General features: G+C 40.6%; 1 protein-coding gene across 1 annotated transcript in view; it reads right to left on the reverse strand.

Annotated features, from left to right (window-relative positions):
- Positions 1-19,530, reverse strand: part of MYPN (myopalladin) — a 126,224-nt gene extending 106,694 nt beyond the window's left edge. The window contains exon 1 of the mRNA XM_035268248.2: positions 19,272-19,530. Coding sequence (XP_035124139.1) covers positions 19,272-19,453 — 182 coding nt within the window. The 5' untranslated portion in view covers positions 19,454-19,530. The remainder of the gene's footprint in view (positions 1-19,271) is intronic.
- Positions 19,531-20,911: the final 1,381 nt, after the last annotated feature.

A 20,911-nucleotide genomic window follows, 5' to 3' on the forward strand; every position in this document is an offset into this window, starting at 1 on the left:
ACTCAGTCTGCACGATGTTCTTAGCCTGGAGGGCTGGTGGGGTGGATAATGACTAAGATAACTAAGGAAATAGGCTTTCTTGATTTCTTCTTAGACTAAATGAAAATAGTAGTGACAAAATTCTCAAGAATAAAGCATAGGGAATACATAAGACATCTATATACAGAATGCATATTACATGTGTAAATATCTGTTTAGTACCATGCTGGGACTGTGGTCAAGGCATTTCTTAAGGTAAATATGGAAAAACAATTAATTATTACAGTACTTCCTGCTTGCTCCCCTAATTTTAAGGTGATTAAAGTTTTGTTATGTGGTTTGTATTAAAACACAACAAAGCTTCCTTTACTTGTGCTTTTGGTATATAGCACATATCAAAGTTTGCACTTTTCAAAAAGTATTATTTCCAAGAAGAAAATCTATTCAGAACTCTTTAAAAGAGCGCTCTGAGACTAAGTTACTGATGAAATCTGGAACAATTGTTATCATGTATGTATTCCTCAAAGTATACAGTTAAATCCTACTTCTTACCACATTAATATATATAACTATATGAACATACATAAATACAGTACAATCTTGGTAGAAATAAGTTAACATTTCTTAGCTATGTACTGGGCACTATGCTAGACCCTTTGTGTATGTTGTGTTTTATGTAATGGATTCCCTTAACAGTCTATGAAGTATATGCATGGATTAAACATGTATATAAAAAAAAAGAAAAATAGTCTATGAAGTAGGTATCATTACAATTCTCATTTTACAGATGAAAACTTGAGGCTTAGAAATTAGTTTAAAACTTGCCCAAGGTCACAAGACAAGTAAGTGACTTAGCCAAAATTGAACCAAGGTCTGTGCTCATAACTATTGCAAATATTCAAATGATTACATTTCCAACATATTTGTAAAAAATTAAAGGTAAAAATCAACAGAAAACATATCTTTCTTTTAGTAAATATTCTGAGGGAACTCTATGTAGGGTTTTAAGTTAATGATTTTTCTGACTGAAACCAACCCTGAAATTATCTTGTATGACTAAACAAACAAAAAGAAGTGATAATTTAGAAAGAAAAAAGCAAATGCTTGCAAATAAACTCTATATGCAATATTTTATCTGGGAACACGAATTAATATGTAGACTGGAGCATTAGGCATTAGTGTGGAAAAGTAGGGCACTGGAAGCAGTCAGAATGCTATGACAGACCTATTTTTTTGTTTCTATTTGTTACAGTTATTGTGCTGAAACAATATAAGAGGTTGGTTCTTTTAAAACTAACTTTAGGCCAGGTACAGTGGCTCATGCCTATAATCACAGCATTTTGGGAGGCCGAGGTGGGCAGATCACAAGGTCAGGAGTTCGTAGACCAGCCTGACCAACATAGTGAAGCCCTGTGTCTACTAAAAATACACACACACACACACACACACTGAATTAAAAGTTCTGGTGTTATTTCTGAGCACAGCAACATGGGTTAATAAAGTTTTTACAAGTTAGGAAAATAACAACTTGAATAGTCTCTCTTGGTAAGGTTAGCTCGAAATATGCCAATATGCCTGGCTCTGGGTGATTTCACACAGATTGTATTTTTGGTCTGCTTCGACATCTCCAAAAACAGTGTTCTTACTCATGACTCAGGTAATCAAACTAATGCTAATGATGTGAGGGAAAGGAAATGGGAAATAACATTTCTTACAAGTGTATTCTAGGCTGGGGAGTAGCTTAAATTACTCTCATTTAATTCACATAGCAACCCTGCAAAGTGTTAACTGCATGTTACTGGGAGGAAATAAACCTTAAGGAAACATAGTTTTCCCAAAGTACCCAACCAGTGAGTTACACAGTTGAGTGGATTCAAACCTAAGCCTTTTAGAGGTTTGTTGCTGTTGTTGTTGTTGTTGTTTTGAGATGGAGTTTTGCTCTTGTTGCTTAGGCTGGAGTGCAATGGCGTAGTCTCAGCTCACTGCAATCTCCACCTCCTGGGTTCAAGTGATTCTCCTGCCTCCCAAGTAGCTGGGATTACAGGTGCACACCACCATGCTGGGCTAATTTTTGTATTTTTAGTAGAGACAGTGTTTCATCATGTTTGTCAGGCTAGTCTTGAACTCCTGACCTCAGGGGATCTGCCCACCTCAGCCTCCCAAAGTGCTGATATTACAGGCAGGAGCCACTGCACCCAGCCTAACCTAAGCCTTTTAGTTTAGAACTTCTCTCTTTCGAGCCGGGCGCGGTGGCTCACGCCTATAATCCCAGCACTTTGGGAGGCCGAAGTGGGTGGATCACGAGGTTGAGAGATCGAGACCATCCTGGTCAACATGGTGAAACCCCGTCTCTACTAAAAATACAAAAAATTAGCTGGGCACGGTGGTGCGTGCCTGTAATCCCAGCTACTCAGGAGGCTGAGGCAGGAGAATCGCCTGAACCCAGAAGGCGGAGGTTGTGGTGAGCCGAGATCGCGCCATTGCACTCCAGCCTGGGTAACAAGAGCGAAACTCCGTCTCAAAAAAAAAAAAAAAACTTACTCTCTCTTCAATGGCCCCCACTGCTTTCTCATGAAGAATAGTTTTTAAGATTAGTTCAAAAATCAGAACTCACTCAAAGAGGGAAATTCATCATGATTTTCGTATGTGTTGATGGGCAAACAGACTGCTAAAGATATCACTTTAGTTTTTTTTGACTTTGTGTTTAGTAGAAACATGAAGGGAACAGAAAAATAGCATATGACTAAGCTCTAGGGCTATTTTCACAAAGAAGACTCAATAAAATTGGTTGACAAAAATAGCAATGGCTAATAAACACTTCTGGGAAGTTACCATCTTATTACATATAATTTGTCAGGAAAATAGTAAGTGCCAAATGGAATGAACCTGTTGTCAAGAAGGGAAGAGTACAGAAGAAGAGCTTGGAGAACATAGACCATGGAAAATTCAAAAGAAATTTGTATCTTTTATCCTTATCCAAGTTCACTTTTTTTTTTTTTAAGACAAAAGTTTCGCTTTTGCTACCCAGGCTGGAGTGCAATGGCGCGATCTCGGCTCACCGCAACCTCCACCTCCTGGGTTCAGGCGATTCTCCTGCCTCAGCTTCTTGAGTAGCTGGGATTACAGGCACGCGCCACCATGCCCAGCTAATTTTTTTTGTATTTTTAGTAGAGACGGGGTTTCACCATGTTGACCAGATGGTCTCAATCTCTTGACCTTGTGATCCACCCGCCTCAGCCTCCCAAAGTGCTGGGATTACAAGGCGTGAGCCACCGCACCAGGCCCCAAGTTCATATTTTTATTTGCACATGAACCTATATGTTTGCCGTTTTCCTAAGTCAGCAAACTTCTTAGCGAATAAAGGCAGTAGAAAGCCCTGAAAAATCTTTTTGTTTTGCTTTTTCATTCGTTTTGCTCATCTCCAAATTGCTATTAAGAATGGATAAAACAGCCCAAAGATTCATGATTCAATGTAATTATCACTTGTGTTAAATATCTTAGACCTCCTTTCCTTTCATCTTTCAGACTAGACAGTGAGCTTTAGTTTGAAATGCAGATGATAATGTCACTAAAAGGGGTAAGTAAGCAGATATTACAGAGAAGTTAAACACAAAAATTTATCACAATTGGGATAAATTTAGCTGAGTATAAATTTATTTGTAGATAAGTCCACTGGCCTGACAATATTGTGCAAATTTTCCTCAAGAATAAGAAAAGCGGCCGGGCGTGGTGGCTCAAGCCTGTAATCCCAGCACTTTGGGAGGCCGAGGCGGGTGGATCACGAGGTCAAGAGATCGAGACCAACCTGGTCAACATGGTGAAACCCTGTCTCTACTAAAAATACAAAAAATTAGCTGGGCGTGGTGGCGCGTGCCTGTAATCCCAGCTACTCAGGAGGCTGAGGCAGGAGAATTGCCTGAGCCCAGGAGGCGGAGGTTGCGGTGATCCGAGATCGCGCCATTGCACAGCCTGGGTAACAAGAGCGAAACTCAGTCTCAAAAAAAAAAAAAAAAAAAAAAAAAGAATAAGAAAAGCTTTGGTATTTTGGTATAATCAGAAATGTGTGCATCCCAATCTTAGGAAATACAAACCACCATTCTGGTCTTACCTGCCACTCTTCTACAGTTACTTATCTCCAACCCAAATGTTCCACCAATATGATGTCCTTGCCTTCTCTTTATCCCATGCCTTTGTTCACTGTCACTCCACTTTTCTTTTTTTTTTTTTTGAGAGGGAGTCTCTGTCTCCCAGGCTGGAGTTCAGTGGCGCAATCTCAGCTCACTGCAACTTTCCAACTCCCAAGTTCAGGTGATTCTCCTACCTCAGCCTCCTTAGTAGCTGGGATTACAGGTACATGCCACCACGCCCCACTAATTTTTGTATTTTTAGTAGAGGCAGGGTTTCACCATGTTGGTCAGGCTGGTCTCAAACTCCTGACCTCAGGTGATCTGCCTGTCTCAGCTTCCCAAAGTGCTGGGATTCCAGCGTGAGCCACCGTGCCAGCCTACCTCCATTTATTACGTAATTAAACAACTACTTGTTGCAGCATTTCTCATATAGTTGAATTAAACCAGGTCTTTATTTATATATTTATGTATTATCTACTCGACTAGATCAACTTTTTGAGAATTGAAGCTATAAAAATTTTTTCTTGTTAGGTCACGCAGTTTTCATCTCAAGGTACGACACAAAGTAGGCACATAACACATATTTGTCTGTGGCATGCCGTAAAAATGATGTATAAACTGTCCTAAATTATTCAGTCTAGCAACACATATTTACTGAACACTCATTATGTGCCAGGAAAGAACAAATGGCCAGACTCTCAGCAACATTAACTGATTTAATTGTCATTAAGGGTTATGATATTTGTTTAACACAAAAATACTATTAAGAACTAAATCAAATATTAAGAAAGCAGGGGGCAGTGGCAGCAGAAGCCAGGTGCCCCTGCCTGCCCTGTCCTAAAAACAAAATAATTAAATTAAATGAAGAAAGGAGCTAAAAATGATTGTATGTTCACCATGCACCAGTCACAAACTGAGGAACTATATGTGCTTTTGGCTCAATGGATGCTTAAAATTCTTGAGATAACTGGTACAGGGGAACTCTTGCTTTTGAAAAAGACTTGTGCTGTTTTCACTGACCACTGTGGCCAAGGGTTCTTCCATAGGTGCTCATAAGAGAAGTTTTCATACTTTTACCTCCTTCTAAACTGGCTTACTACTATTTTTCCTGACTACCTTTGCCCAACCTTTATTTTACATAAGGTCCTTGCTTTCTATCCACCCCATAAAGATCAGGCTCTTTCTTGCTTCCATATGCTGCTTCTGATGGGTTGTGTGCTTCTTGATCCTGATCCTCATAGCTAATAGGCAGTTCTGTTCATTCTCATATGCTGGTTTTGGGGATCCCAGCTCAAGCCACAGACTGTTTCCTATACACTTAAAACACACCTAATAGTCTCTAATTTCAATCAAAATTTCAACTATTTGTGACTGACTCCAAACTGGACTTATTTTGGAAAGGCAGATAAGCCAGAATGAATTATTTAGCTTCCTGAGTGACCCTAGCTTACCTCAGCCCAGCATCCACATCAACCAAGCTTTGCTGTTCATATTTAATTCATTATTTAGTTTACTACAACAACCCAAGAAGCATAGGTCATTATCCCTATTTTATGAAGAATGAAACTGAAAAAAATCATATACTACTGTGGTTTTTGTAAATTCAAGGATCTGAAAAAGTCTCAGGAAGCATACTTTGAGATTGTCCAAGGTATACTATATCATTATCTTTTTTTATAGAGAAGGAAACTGAAGATCAGAGAAGAAATTGCACAAAGCCACTCAGAGCTGTGATTCACACCTAAGGTCTCCACAACACTGAAGCTCAGCTCTTGTCTGCTACACCACGCCACATTTCAGAGGCTTGCACACTCATTAGTAATGCATTCAGAAACCTGTTTGGAAAAAAGCCACAGAAGATGCAAAGTAACAACATGGAGACATCTGGTGATATTGGGATTACGTTGATTTCCTGACTTCCTTTAAAGTGTTTCCAAGTCCTTGGAAATTCAGATGATTCACTATCTCTCACTAGTCAAAGAAATAAAGGAATTGAAGCAACAATATATAATAAGCAATTCTCTCTGTGCATCTCTATCTGCAAATTATTAGTTACTTTTTCTTATTTTTTGAGACAGAGTCTTGCTCTGTCACCCAGGCTGGAGTGCAGTGGCACGACCTTGGCTCACTGCTACCTCGGCCTCCCGAGTTCGAGTGATTCTCATGTCTCAGCCTCCTAAGTAGCTGGGATTGCAGGTGTGTGCCACTATGCCCGGCTAATTTTTGTATTTTTAGTAGAGACAGGGTTTCACCATGTTGGCCAGGCTGCAGTTGCTGTTTTAAGTGGACATCTGAAGTTACCTACAATCACATATTCATTATTACACGCCGATAAAAACAACAACAACAAAAACAAAACAACTGCTGCCCTTGAAATTGGTCTTCATTGTGATTATTTTGAAAGTTACATGATAGAAAGGCCATGCTGCATGTTCACGTAGCCAGCAGTAAAACCCAGATTTTCAAGTTGACATGATTAATTTAGTCTAATGAGGGCTATTTTGGGGGCACCCCAAATGTTATCTATAAGCAAAACTAGAGCAATAAATGTGTACCAAGTGAGACTTACAACAGCTTTGAGTAACTGGGTATAGAAGGCAATGAAAAGAAACATTAAAAGGTGTTATAGATTTTTTTTTTTTTTTTTTTGAGACAGAGTTTCGCTGTTGTTACCCAGACTGGAGTGCAATGGCACGATCTCGGCTCACCGCAACCTCCGCCTTCTGGGTTCAAGCAATTCTCCTGCCTCAGCCTCCCAAGTAGCTGGGATTACAGGCACGCGCCACCATGCCCAGCTAATTTTTTGTATTTTTAGTAGAGATGGGGTTTCACCTTGTTGACCAGGATGGTCTCGATCTCTTGACCTCGTGATCCACCCGCCTCGGCCTCCCAAAGTGCTGGGATTATAGGCGTGAGTCACCGCGCCCAGCCAGTTGTAGAGTATTTTATGTCTCTAAACAGTAATTACTACAAATATTATTTTACTAAGTCTTAAGAAAACGGTGAGAACCAGATTAACATATGTGTTCACTGAAACATATCTAATTGCTTCATGAACTTTATTTTAAAAGTCACTTAGTGTATTAAAAACTTCTTCCCTAGCTACTATGGAAAATATAAAATAAAGACCCAGATTTTCAAAGCATTTTTCTTTTTGAGATGGAGTCTTGCCCTTGTCACCCAGGCTGGAGTGCAATGGCACCATCTTGGCTCACTGCAACATCCGCCTTCTAGGTTCAAGCAATTCTCCTGCCTCAGCTTCCCGAGTAGCTGAGATTATAAGCGCCCACCATCACGTCCAGCTAATTTTTGTAATTTTAGTAGAGATGGATTTCGCTGTGTTGGCCAGGCTGGTCTTGAATTCCTGACCTCGTGATCCACCCGCCTCAGCCTCCCAAAGTGCTGGGATTACAGGTGTGAGCCACTGCGTCTGGACAAAAAATTACTAATCTGCTTTCTAATTTTGTGGTAATAGTGGGTGAAAAGAATCTAATTACTATGTTAACAATAAGAAGTAGCTGGACTGCCTGTTTTTCAATTGTTCATGAATCATGTGAACTGTGTGTTGGAATAAAGTGATTGACAGAAATTTATTTTAATTTATTCTCTCAAATTAATTTAGATTCTAAATCTATTAATTTAGAAAGTGAAGGGCAGAGAACGTTTTGAAATGCCATGATTAACTTGAACACTATAAAGACAGATAAGCATAAAAGCCATAGTAAAATTCAGATTTTTTTTTTTTTTTGGAGACAGAGTCTTGCTCTGTTGCCCAGGCTGGAGTGCAGAGGCACAATCTCGGCTCACTGCGATCTTCGCCTCCCAGGTTCAAGAGATTCTCCCACCTCAGCCTCCCAAGTAGCTGGGATTACAGGTGCCTGCCATCATGCCCAGCTAATTTTTATATTTTTAGTATTAACAGTGTTTCACCTTGTTGCCCAGGCTAGTCTGGAATTCCTGAGCTCAGGCAGTCTGTCTGCCTTGGCCTCCCAAAGTGGTAGGATTATAGGCATGAGCCACCATGCCCAGCCTAAAATTGAGATATTTAAGGACCTTAAATTCAGAATAATGATGCGAATTAAATTTAAGAAAGGGATATCATCTCTTTTGGAAGCAAATAATAAAAAACTAGTACTGAAATATGAACAATTTTTAAATTGGGAAATTAATATACACCCCATTTGGTTTGGACACAGATTTGTTTTTAAATCAGCTATATAGTAAGCTGATAAAAGAGAAAATCAAATAAATGCCATAATTAGCCAGAGAGTCATTTAGTATTTAGAGCTGTACTCCAACTCTGCCACATATTATGTGAGAAACGTTGGGCAAGTTTTTAATCTCTTTGTGTCTCAGTCTTCTCATCTCTCTAAAAGAGGAAAATATCATAGGAATGCTGTGAGTCTTAAGTGAGTTAATACTTTTAGAACAATGCCTGGCTCCTAGCAAGCGGTCAATAAATGTTAACCACCTCTATTATCATTCATTACTATTATAAAGATACATTTATTTTAAATAAACATTTTTTAGTTCACTTTGTGAAGTCACACCCAGTTGCACTGAACTGTAAACTCCAAGGAAAGGCCAAAGGCTGAATGGGCCACCTAGAATGATGAGTCAGACACAGCAGCAGTTCGGGTTTCCAGACTGATTCAGTCCTTGGCTTCTAACTGGAGGCTGACAACAAGTGCCAACGGTGATGAGATTTGTAACATGGGGTGCTCCATTAGAGATGCAAATCAGATCACTTACATCTTGTATAGAGCACCAATAGTAATCAAGTTCAGATTCACACCAGTAACATAGAGGTAAAATGCTTCTTATCTAGTTACCATGCTCCTAAACCATATGCTTCTGAATTCTATGTTCTCAACTCACCTACTGCCAAAGAGCTAAACATAGAAAAAGGATTTAAATCATAATTTGGTCTGACAACCAGGTATCGAACAATCCTTCTTTAGCCAAATAAGTAGAGCGGTGACAAATATCGGAGCAGTATATTCACTTTATGCTATGTGCTTTGTGACAGGAAAATAATAATTGAGGGTATTGGTAAATATCTTATTCTTATCTGATCTGAAAACGATGTCAGCATAAGCTTGGTATTCAACATAGACCAACAAAATTATTGTTAAGGTTAAGTGATTTAGAAGAGAGAAATCTAGGAAAGTGAGGAATATCCTAACCTTCCTATGATTGCGAATTATCTTATAGACTACCACTGAGTGCATATAAACACTCTCATGTAGAATAAGACAAAGCAGATTCAGTTCTTCCAAATAAATGCTCCTAAGGATAATGATGATGAACTGGGACAGATGGCAAATACAAAGAACAATGATGTTTTAAATCCTATTATATTCAAATGCCCAAATATTATTAAAAATATTATGCTTGAATAACTTTTTCATTTTTTAAAGTAGTTATTTATCATCAGAGTCGTCAGCAGATCTGCTTTTTTTTTTTGAGATGGAGTCTCACTCTGTCACCCAGGCTGGAGTACAGTGGTGTGATTTTGGCTCACTGCAACCTCCACCAACGGGTTCAAGTGATTCTTCTGCCTCAACCAATCTCCTGAGTAGCTGGGACTACAGGTACCTGCCACCACACCTGGCTAATTTTTGTATTTTTAGTGGAGATGGGGTTTCACCATATTGGCCAGGTTGGTCTCGAACTCCTGACCTTGTGATCTGCCCACCTCGGCCTCCCAAATTCAGATCTGCTTTAATACTCATGTTTCACATATAAGAAAACTGACATACAGAAAGAACAATTGACTTAGAGTTACATGGCAACTCAATACTACAGTATTAAGAGTTATTATTTGCCCAGACCAGTATTTATTTTATATATCTTCAGGTTTTGGTGAATCTTGTGCCCATAAATAGAATGTCATGATTTGCGAATTATTAGAAATATCAGTTGATTTGCATATATTATCTTTTGCCGGTCTCTGAATCAAATTCATACCTAATAATGAACTGTCCTAGCATAATTCTATTCTATTTCAATTTTGTAAGTAAAAGATCTAAAAAAAATTTATTTTGAAATCTGATCTCCAGGTAACAATCTTTTTTTCCATTTTGAATTGTGGTAAAATATGCATAACATACAATTTACCATTTTAACCATTGTCACCACCCATCTCTAGAACCTTTTTCATCTTGTAAAATCGAACCTCTGTATCCATTAAACAATAACTTCTTCTATTCCCCTCTTCCCCCAACTGCTGGCAACCACTATTCTACTTTGTGTCCCTAGGGTTTTGCCTTGCTACTCTTAGTTCCCTATAACCTATGCTTATGAACATGCAAAATGTTTTGTCCTTAAAGAAAGCTTAGGGGGCCAGACACGGTGACTCATGCCTGTAATCCCAGCACTTTGGGAGGCCAAGGCAGGTGGATCGCAAGTTCAGGTGTTCGAGACCAGCCTGACCAACATGATGAAAACCTGTCTCTACTAAAAAAATACAAAAATTAGCCGGGCGTCGGGGCATGTGCCTGTAATCCCAGCTACTCAGGAGGCTGAGAGGGGAGAATCGCTTGAACCTGGGAGGCGGAGGTTGCAGTGAGCCAAGATCACACCACTGCACTACAGCCTGGGCAACAGAGTGAGAATCTGTCTCAAAAAAAAGAAAAAAAAAAGAGCTTAGGGGAAGATTCTTTAAATTATTCACTTCCAATTAGTCTCTGAAGTGAGACTCTGTCATTGTTCTGCCTGGAGGATACACATTAGTTAGACTGTTTCTAAGTACCCTGCTGAGTTGTAAATGGCTGGTACTTCAGATGGGAGGCAGGAGACTCTGGTCTGCAGTGTAATTTGTGATTGGCTCTCCCACCTTGTCACAGTGCATGGGATGCTTCTACAAATTATGGCAAGAAAGATTTATTCATGGGGTCCAAAGTGGCTCCCGCCGGAGGTCATGGCGCTCGCGAAGGCGGGGTCATCAGTTCAGGGCTAACTTGACCAACCTCATAAGCTCAAACTGATTGGCAAAAAAAAAAGAAAGAAAGATTTATTCATACGTACTGTCTTTCATGCCTTATACAGTTTTTTTTTTTTTTTTGAGACGGAGTTTCGCTCTTGTTACCCAGGCTGGAGTGCAATGGCGCGATCTCGGCTCACCGCAACCTCCGCCTCCTGGGTTCAGGCATTCTCCTGCCTCAACCTCCCGAGTAGCTGGGATTACAGGCACGCGCCACCATGCCCAGCTAATTTTTTGTATTTTTGTAGAGACGGGGTTTCACCATGTTGACCAGAATGGTCTCGATCTCTTAACCTCGTGATCCACCCGTCTCGGCCTCCCAAAGTGCTGGGATTACAGGCTTGAGCCACCACGCCCGGCTATACATTTTTTTTGAGACAGGGTCTGACTCTGTCACCCAAGCTGCAGTGTAGTAGAGCATTGTAGATCTCTTCTCACTACAGCCTCAACCTCTCAGACTCAAGCAATCTTCCCACCTCAGCCTTCTGAGTAGCTGGGACCACAGATGTGTGCCACCACACCCACACCCAGGTAATTTTTGTATTTTTATAGAGAAGTGGTTTTACCATGTTGCCCAGGTTGGTCTGGAACTCCTGAGCTCAAGCAATCCACCCACCACAGCCTCCCAAACTGCGCCTGGCCTTATGCCTTTTATCTTCTTTGTTTTTAAAAAGTCTCCCTCTGTAGTCCAGGTTGGAGTACAATGTGTGATCTTGGCTCACTGCAACCTCCGTTTCCCAAGTTCAAGTGATTCTCAGGCCTCAGCCTGCCTAGTAGCTGGGATTACAGCGCCTGCCACCATGTCCAATTTTTGTATTTTCGGTAGAGATGGGCGTTCACCATGTCGTCCAGGCTGGTTTTGAACTCCTGACCTCAAGTGATCCACCCACCTCAGCCTCTCAAAGTGCTGTGATTACAGGCCTGAGCCACCACACCTGACCCCCCATGCCTTATATTTTACATAGTCACAGCCACCAGTTTTTTGTTTTCTTTGAAAATGCTAAACTTTAAGTATAAGACCCAGTAAGATTATTTCAGAGAAGCATCATTTACATATCACAAAGGCAATTTTACTTGGAATAAAATGCTGCTACCTATGTCAGAGGTGTTTGAACCAGAGTGACTTTCGTCTCAAATAGGGGCTGGGTAAAATAAGGCTGAGACTGAGGCCGGGCGTGGTGGCTCACGCTTATAATTCCAGCAGTTTGGAAGGTCAAGGAGGGTGAATCACCTGAGGTCAGGAGGCCAGCCTGGCCAACATGGTGAAACTCCGTCTCTAATAAAAATACAAGTTGGGCATGGTGGTGGGAGCCTGTAGTCCCAGCTACTCAGGAGAATTACTTGAACCTAGAAGGCAGAGGTTGCCGGGGAGCCGAGATCACGCCATTGCACTCCAGCCTACGCAACAGGAGCAAAACTCTGCCTCAAAAAAAAAAAAAAGTCTGAGACCTACTGAGCCACATTCCCAGGTGGTTAAGCATTCTTAGTCCCTGGATGAGACAGAAGGTCGGCAGGACTGGTTTCACAAGATACAGGACTAAATACCCTGCTGATAAAACAGGGTGTGGCCAAGAAGCCAGCTAAAATTCACCAAATTCAAGATGGCAATGAAAGTGACCTTTGGTTGTCCTCACTGCTCATCATATGCTAATTGTAGTACATTAGCATGCTAAAAGACACTCCCACTCATCACCACCGTGACAGTTTACAAATGCCTTGGCAATCATCGGAAGTTTCCCTAGGTAGTCTAAAAAGCGGAGGGACCTTCAGTTCCGGGAAATATCTACCCCTTTCCAGGGAAACTCATGAATAGTCCATCCCTTGTTTAGACCTGAAGACCTCCAGAGGATTTTGTTTTAAAAGTTTACAAAGTAGCATCCAGAATGGCCAGGTGTGGTGGCACATACCTGTAGTCCCAGCTACTTGGGAAGCTGATGTGGGAGGATCACTTGAGCCCAGGAATTTGAGTCCAGTCTGGACAACATAGGGACAGCCTGTTTCTAAGCAATAAAAGTAAAAATAAGTATTATCCAGAAAAACAAACAAGCAGAAAGAGCAATATGTATGTCCAGTTTATGAATACTCAGATCTGCCTATGGAGTAGATATTCTTTTATTCTTTTACTTTCTTAATACACTTGCTTTCCCTTTACTCTAAGGACACCCTGAATTCTTTCTTGATCCAGGAACACTCTCTTGGTTTCTGGATTGGGACCACTTTCTGATTACAGCTAAATATTTATTTATTTTTTGCCCCCCCCAACAGCTACATTTTTAGAGCCATGATTTTGTCAAGAGTTTTAAGCCATTTTATAATTCTTGAGAGTAAATATAATAAAACTTAGCAAGGTCAAAAGCATTGGTTTCTAAACTTTTCAAGGTTGGGATGAACCCTCCTTTTTCCAACATGTAAAAATATTATAGACAACTGGACCCGGTGGCTCACACCTATAATCCCACCACTTTGGGAGACCAAAGCAGGAGGATCACTTAACCTTAAGGGTTTATGGCAGACCAGCCTCAGCAACATGGTGAGATTTCATCTTTATTTAAAAAAAAAAAAATACAAAAAAAAATGATCTGTTGGCCAGGTGCGGTGGCTCACGCCTGTAATCCAAGCACTTTGGAGGCCAAGGCGGGTGGATCACCTGAGGTTGGGAGTTCAAGAACAGCCTGACCAACATGGTGAAACCCCATCTTAAAAAAAAAAAAAAAAAGATCTGTTTTCCAATAATCTTTGATGTACTTATGGATTAGTGGGCCCATTACAATTAAGTCATAGTCCTCCAGGGGTCTTGCTCACAAGTTGGAAACCACTGATTCAAGAAAACATGCAGGTTCTAGCCCCAGCTCTGTCTCTCACTAGCTATAGAGCCTTGGGTGAATCATTCTACATGCTTCAGTTACCTCACCCTTTTAGCTATAGAAAAGTGAGGAAACTCTTTGTTTTCCTTACTTCAGGAAATTTACAATGAGTATAAGAATGAAATGATATACAAAGGATTTAAAGCTTAAACATGACACATAAAGTGACATAATTATGGAAGAATTCGATTTTATAGAAAACACATGGAAGCATCATAGAGCATTCCTACACTCTGAAAATTTAACTAGAAAATCAACATATCGCGAATAATGCATATAATTTGATGTGTCTTAAGAAAAGAACAACAGCATTCCTGTATTTATAAGGATGTTCATCAAGATCTGTTTATAACAGCAAAAAACTGGAAACAACATACATTTCTTAACATGGGAAGATGATATGTAAAAATTTTTTCACCAGTTTTCAAAACAGTACTTATGACTCCACTTTATTTATTAAAATTCTGGAGTAAAATATTCTTTTTGTTTGTTTGTTTGTTTGTTTGTTTTAGAGACAGAGTTGTGCTCTATTGCCCAGACTGGAGGGCAGTGACACAATCATGGCTGACTGCACCCTTAAACTCCTAAACTCAAGCAATCCAGCACCTTGGGCTCCCAACACTGGGATTACAAGTGCTTAAAATGTTAGTTATAGCCAGGGAGTGAATTACAGGTGATTTTTCTCTTGTAATTTTTTTTTTTTTTTTTTTTCTGCACTAAACTAAAACTTTCTTTTTTTTTTTAAAGACGAGGTTTCACCATATTGGTCAGGCTGGTCTCGAACTTCTGACCTCAGGTGATCCACCCGTCTCAGCCTCCCAAAGTGCTGGGATTACAGGCATAATCCACCTCGCTTGGAAAACAAAAACTTCTAATAAAATTGTTTATTTTTATAAAGAGAACAAAATAGTAAAACTCTTCCTCCACATCAAAAAAAGAGAATGCCTCAAGGACATCAAAAGAAGGGAAAAAAAAGACCAAAATTGGGTTACAGTCTAGGCTGGGCACAGTTGGTCTAGCCTGTAATCCCAGCACTTTGGGAGGCTAAGGCGGGCGGATCACTTGAACCCTGAAGTTCGAGACCAGCCTGGGCAACATGGTGAAGCCTCATTTCTACCAAAAATAAAAAAATTAGCCAGCATAGTGGCAGGTGCCTGTAGTCCCAGCTATTCAGGAGGCTGAAGTGGGAGGATCACCTGAGCCTGGGAGGCGGAGGTTGTAGTGAGCTGAGATTGCACCACTGCACTCCAGCCTGAGCGACAGGGCAAGACCCTGTCTAAAACAAACAAAAAAACTTGCTGGGCACAGTGCCTCATCTGTAATCCCAGCACTTTGGAAGGTCGAGGAGGGAGGCTCACCTGAAGTCTGGAGCTTGAGACCAGCCTGACCAACATAGTGAAACCCCATCTCTACTAAAAATACAAAATTAGCCAGGTGTGGTGGCGCATGCCTATAATCCCAGCTACTCAGGAGGCTGAGGCAGGGGAATTGCTTGAACCTGGGAGGCAGAGGTTGCAATGAGCCGAGATCGCGCCATTGCACTCCAGCCTGGGCAACAAGAGCAAAACTCCGTCTCAAAAAAAAAAACCAAAAAACAAACAAACGAACAAAAATTGGGCTGTAGTCTAGTTGATGGTATATATGTATGTATGTGCATATGTTATATGTCTTTATATGTAGGTATAAATATGCATATATCTATGTCTTAGGAGGTAATAGAATGACAGGTAGGAAAGAGAAATCAGAGAATAAAGAATCAGCACTATCCACCCAGGAGAGCCGTATCTGCTCCTGATGGTGAAGCTGGGAGCCCAGGCCAATGCTGACAAGATGCCATAATCAATTACCTGCCTTTCTCCAGTCCATTCCTACCCAGCACCATTCTAATTTCAATTTAGTTTTTTTAAAAAACAAGTTTCCTGGTAGAGAAAAGAAAAGCTGATTTTTAACACAACATGCTATTTGGTTTGCTTTAAAATTATTTTTCTCATTGTAAAGTAACAAATCTGAATTCTGGCTGATATAGTACTCTCTTGGGAATTTGGTTAATGTGAGTACTTTGCTAAGGGACTGGATCACTCTAAGAATTTTGGGAAAAAAATATATATTAAGTTTCTGAGTTTGAAAAGCTGAACACCAGACAATGAAACCTGGTAATTTCATCAGTGTAATTATAAGCTGCAAAGTCTTATGACAGTCAACCAACTGGACTTCCCTAAGAAGAAATCCTATAATTCAGTGTGTCACCTTTAGCATGAAATAAACACAAGGCAGGTATGTCTTGGAGACATAAGGTAGTTTTACAGTATGAACAATGGGTACAACATTTTAGCTATAATCCAGTGTTATCATTTCTAGTTTGGTGATGTAGATAAATTAAAGACCAGAGAAAGTAAGTTGATTATCTAAGATTATAACTGATATTAGTTCAAAGCTGAAATTATAATTGATGCCTTCTAGTCCAGGATATGAAACTATTTTCCCCAGCCTTTATGAAAAAATGTCACAGCTCTTTAATGCCCTTATTCATGACTATATCTACCTTCCCTGTTTTCATAAGTGCTCATTAAGGCTGGGCATGGTGGCTGATGCCTGTAATCTTAGCATTTTGGGAGGCCGAGGTGGGTGTATCACTTGAGGTCAGGAGTTCAAAACCAGTCTGATGAACATGGTGAAACTCTGTCTCTACTACAAATACAAAAAAATTAGCCGAGCGTGTTGGCAGGCGCCTGTTATCCTAGCTACTTGAGAGGCTGAGGCAGGAGAATCGCTTGAACCCAGAAGGCAGAGGTTACAGTGTGCCAATATTGCATCACTGTATACTCCAACAAGAGAGTGAGACTCTGTCTCAAAAAGAAAAAAAGAGAAAAGAATGATAATTGAGTAGTATTTCAAAGCACTCTTGTTTTTTTCAAATCTGCTCTGCAGGTTTTATAACATGAGTATGTGTCTAACACTGAAGTAGGATGGAGGAAAATATGCCTATTTACTAATAATCTAATACCTGCAAGGCGCTGCTCTAGACATGCTACGCCTTACTTCATTTATTATTTACTAAAACCTTAGGCTGTGTCCCATATGAGTTTTCTAATGATATCCTAAATGGATGTACTTCATTCCATCAGGTCATATCCAAGATTATCATTAAATAAAAATTATCATTACTGTAAACCATGTATTAGTCATTTCATTATATATAACACTCAAGTACCACTATAACTGGACAATCTTAGAGTAGTGGGTTCTAAATATTCACTGAAAACAGAGACTGGAAACAATCAATGATCCTCTTTAGGGTGAATCAACAGTTGATACTTCAACAATTTCCACTCACACATTTAAGCATCCTCTTTAAAACCAACAAAAAACAGGCCAGGTGCAGTGGCTCACACATGTAATCCAAGCACTTCGGGAGTCTAAGGTGGGAGGATCACTTGAGGCCAGGAGTTCAAGACCAGCCTGTCCAACATGACAAAACCCTGTTTCCACTAAAAATACAAAAATTAGCTGGGCATAGTGGCACATGCCTGTAATCCCAGCTCCTTGGGAGGCTGAGGCATGAGAATCACTTAAACCTGGGAGGCAGATGTTGCAGTAAGCTAAGACAGCACCACTGTACTCCAGCCTGGGTAACAGAGTGAGACTCTGTCTCAAAAATTAAGCAAACAAACGAACTCACAAAAGACTATGCATTGTATGATTTTGTTGATGTGAGATATCTAGAACAGGCAAGTCTATAGGAACAGAAAGTAGATTAGTGGTTTCCTGGGGCTGTGAGTGAGAGGGTGTTGGAGGAAGAGGAGTGACTGCTATTGAATATGAGGGGGTGATACAAATGTTCTAAAATTGATTGTGGCAATGGTTGTACAACTCTGTAAATTGTCTAAAATCCATTGACTTACACACTTTAAATAGGTGAATTGTATGGCGTATGAATTATGTCTCAATAAAGTTTTTTTTTTAAGTTCTGAATTTCTGCTACCCAATTGCACAGTTCCTTCAGATTAACCCTCTGAGAAACTCCGTTAACAGCACTGGAAGGTTTTACCACTAATGAGGAGTTGTAACTTCAAAAAGCAATTGGTAATATATCATGGAAATGAATTCTAGTATGGGAGACAGGAAGAACAGAAACAACGGAGAGTGATAGATCAGTACCCTGACTGGGAGTTACTCATGTGCAATGTGAAATCAATCACTGATCCAGTTCTTTAGGAAACAATAATGCAGAATATTCTGGTCCCCTCCAGGATTCTGTTGACTGTCCTCAATCAGCTCAATTGTTCTGCACCTCATTCATGAAAAAAACACACTGTTGCCCACTGAGTCCTATTTGTATTATCTCTGATCCTTTCTTTCTGGCTCTGCAGTTTCTTTTCTTTCCTTTTTTTCTTTTTTTGAGACAGAGTTTCACTTTTGTTGCCTAGGCTGGAGTGCAGCGGTGTGATCTCAACTCACCGCAACCTGCGCCTCCCGGGTTCAAGCGACTATCCTGCCTCAGCCTCCCCAGTAGCTAGGATTATAGGCATGCGCCACCACACCCAGCCAATTTTGTATTTTTAGTGGATACAGGGTTTTACCATGTTGACCAGGTTGGTCTTGAACTCCCGACTTCAGGTGATTCACCCACCTCAGCCCCCCAAAGTGCTGGGATTACAGGCGTGAGCCATCACGCCCAGCCTCTGCAGTTTCTTTCCATTGCTTGGCAGTGTCCTTTCATCATTCCTTTTCTCACATGGCTGTAAAGATTTTCTAGGCTGGGCATGGTGGCTCACACCTGTAATCCCAGCACTTCTTGGGAGGCTGAGGTGGCCAGATCATGAGATCAGGACTTTGAGACAAGCCTGGTCAACATAGTGAAACCCCATCTCTACTAAAAATTCTACTAAAACTTAGCCAGGTATGGTGGCACCTGTAGTCCCAGATACTCAGGAGGCTGAGGTGGGAGAATCGCTTGAACCTGGGAGAAGGAGGTTGCAGTGAGCTGAGATCACTCCAGCCTAGGCAACAAGAGCAAAACTCCATCTCAAAAAAAATTTTTTTTCTAGGTCACCCTCCCTTCTTTAGCGCTTGAAAGAAGCAGCACCTACACACCATAGAGAGTCCCAATTCAACAAAGAGAGAGCGAGTGGTTCAGATGAATACCCTGAGTAAGCATGAATAGAAGAATGCTCTTGATCTATTGCTCTCTTAATCATTAAATTGCTGGAGACATCTTTTTACTGGACAGCATTAAATATTTCAATTACCTGGACATCCCTTTAAGAAATCTTAGGCTTTTTACCTCTCGAGATGAGTTTTGAGGGAGGACCTTACCTGGCACAAGCAGCAGTGTAGCTCCAAAGGCTACGTTGGATAGTTTTCAGCCGGGACTCCCAGCCCCTCACCTCACTTGTTGAGGGCAGGGAAGGCTGCCGTGGCTTTCCCTTCCTGGGCTTGCCCATCCTGCTAATTTTAGGCTGCTTCCTCATGCGGCTGCCTGCCCCGGGTATCAGCATGTGGCTCCCCGTGGAGGAGTTATTTTCTCCTGTGAGCCTCACTTGTTTGTTTCCAACTTCTCTCCCTTCTCCTCCCTGCTCCCCACCTCTGTAGTGTAGAGCTATTTCATAGCAAAAAATAAAACATCTCTCAGAATCATGCTCTGATCCGTGTTTATTCCTGAATCTTAGAGACCAAGGGAAACTTTTCACGTTAGATTTTAATTGCGTTTGCCAATAGCAAGATTTCCAAATCATGTTTATTTAACAAATATTTGCCAGAGTCCTACTACGGATAAGATCTTGCCCTAGGTCACTGGGATACAATGATGAGCAAAGCAAACTTGTATTTCACTGATGAAATCTTAATAACAGAGATTTATTAAACTTCCGCTATGTTCAGTGTTTTCTGTTAAGACCTTAAAATAAAATACCGCATATTCTCACTCATAGGTGGGTGATAAAAAATGAGAACACATGGACACAGGGAAGGGAGTACCAAACACTGGGGTCTATTGGGGGGAAGAGGGGAGGGACAGCGGTGGGGGGGAGCTGGGGAGGGATAGCCTGGGGAGAAATGCCAAATGTGGGTGAAGGGGAGGAAGGCAGCAAAACACACTGCCATATGTGTACCTATGCAAATGTCTTGCATGTTCCGCACATATACCCCCAAACCTAAAATGCAATTAAAAAAAAAGACTTTAAAATATAAAAATCAATAAGTAGACCGGGCACAGTGGCTCACACCTGTAATCCCAGCACTTTGGGAGGCCGAGGCGGGCCGATCATGAGATCAGGAGATCGAGACCATCCTGGATAACACAGTGAAACCCCGTCTCTACTAAAAACAATACAAAAAATTAGCCAAGTGTGGTGGCACACGTCTGTAGTCCTCGCTATTTGGGAGGCTGAGGCAGGAGAATCACTTGAACCCAGGATGTGGAGGTTGCACTGAACCTGGGATGCAGAGGTTGCAGTGAGCAGAGACCACACCATTGCACTCCAGCCTGCGCATAGAGACTCTGACTCAAAAAAAAAATCAATAAATAGAACCCCTTTTCTCAAAGAGCTCACAGATATTTCAATAATAGAGAGAAATTCAAAGACATAAGTCTTATAAATTCCTGTTGAGATTTAGAGATAATGAATGGATTCACTCATTCAGTTAATCACTAAAACTAGACTTGAGATTATTTTATGGACATAGTATTCTGTTAGGCACTGAAAATAATAAATAAAAGTATATCTTGGGTCCCTTCCTTAGAAAGATAACAATCTAAACAAGGAACGATTGCGCATTGACAAATATTTAATGGATGTTTACTATATATATATTCAGTCTTCTCCATAGAGGACTGCTTGATAAGCAGCGTATTTGCTTATGCAAATAACATATAAAGATATAATTCTTTTGCTTTCTGGCAGTAATTATTTCTATCTTCATTGCTCCTACCATGGCTTCAGTTTAGGCTATCATTG

The sequence above is a fragment of the Callithrix jacchus genome, chromosome 12 (assembly GCF_049354715.1).
Source record: "Callithrix jacchus isolate 240 chromosome 12, calJac240_pri, whole genome shotgun sequence".
NCBI lineage: Eukaryota > Metazoa > Chordata > Mammalia > Primates > Cebidae > Callithrix > Callithrix jacchus.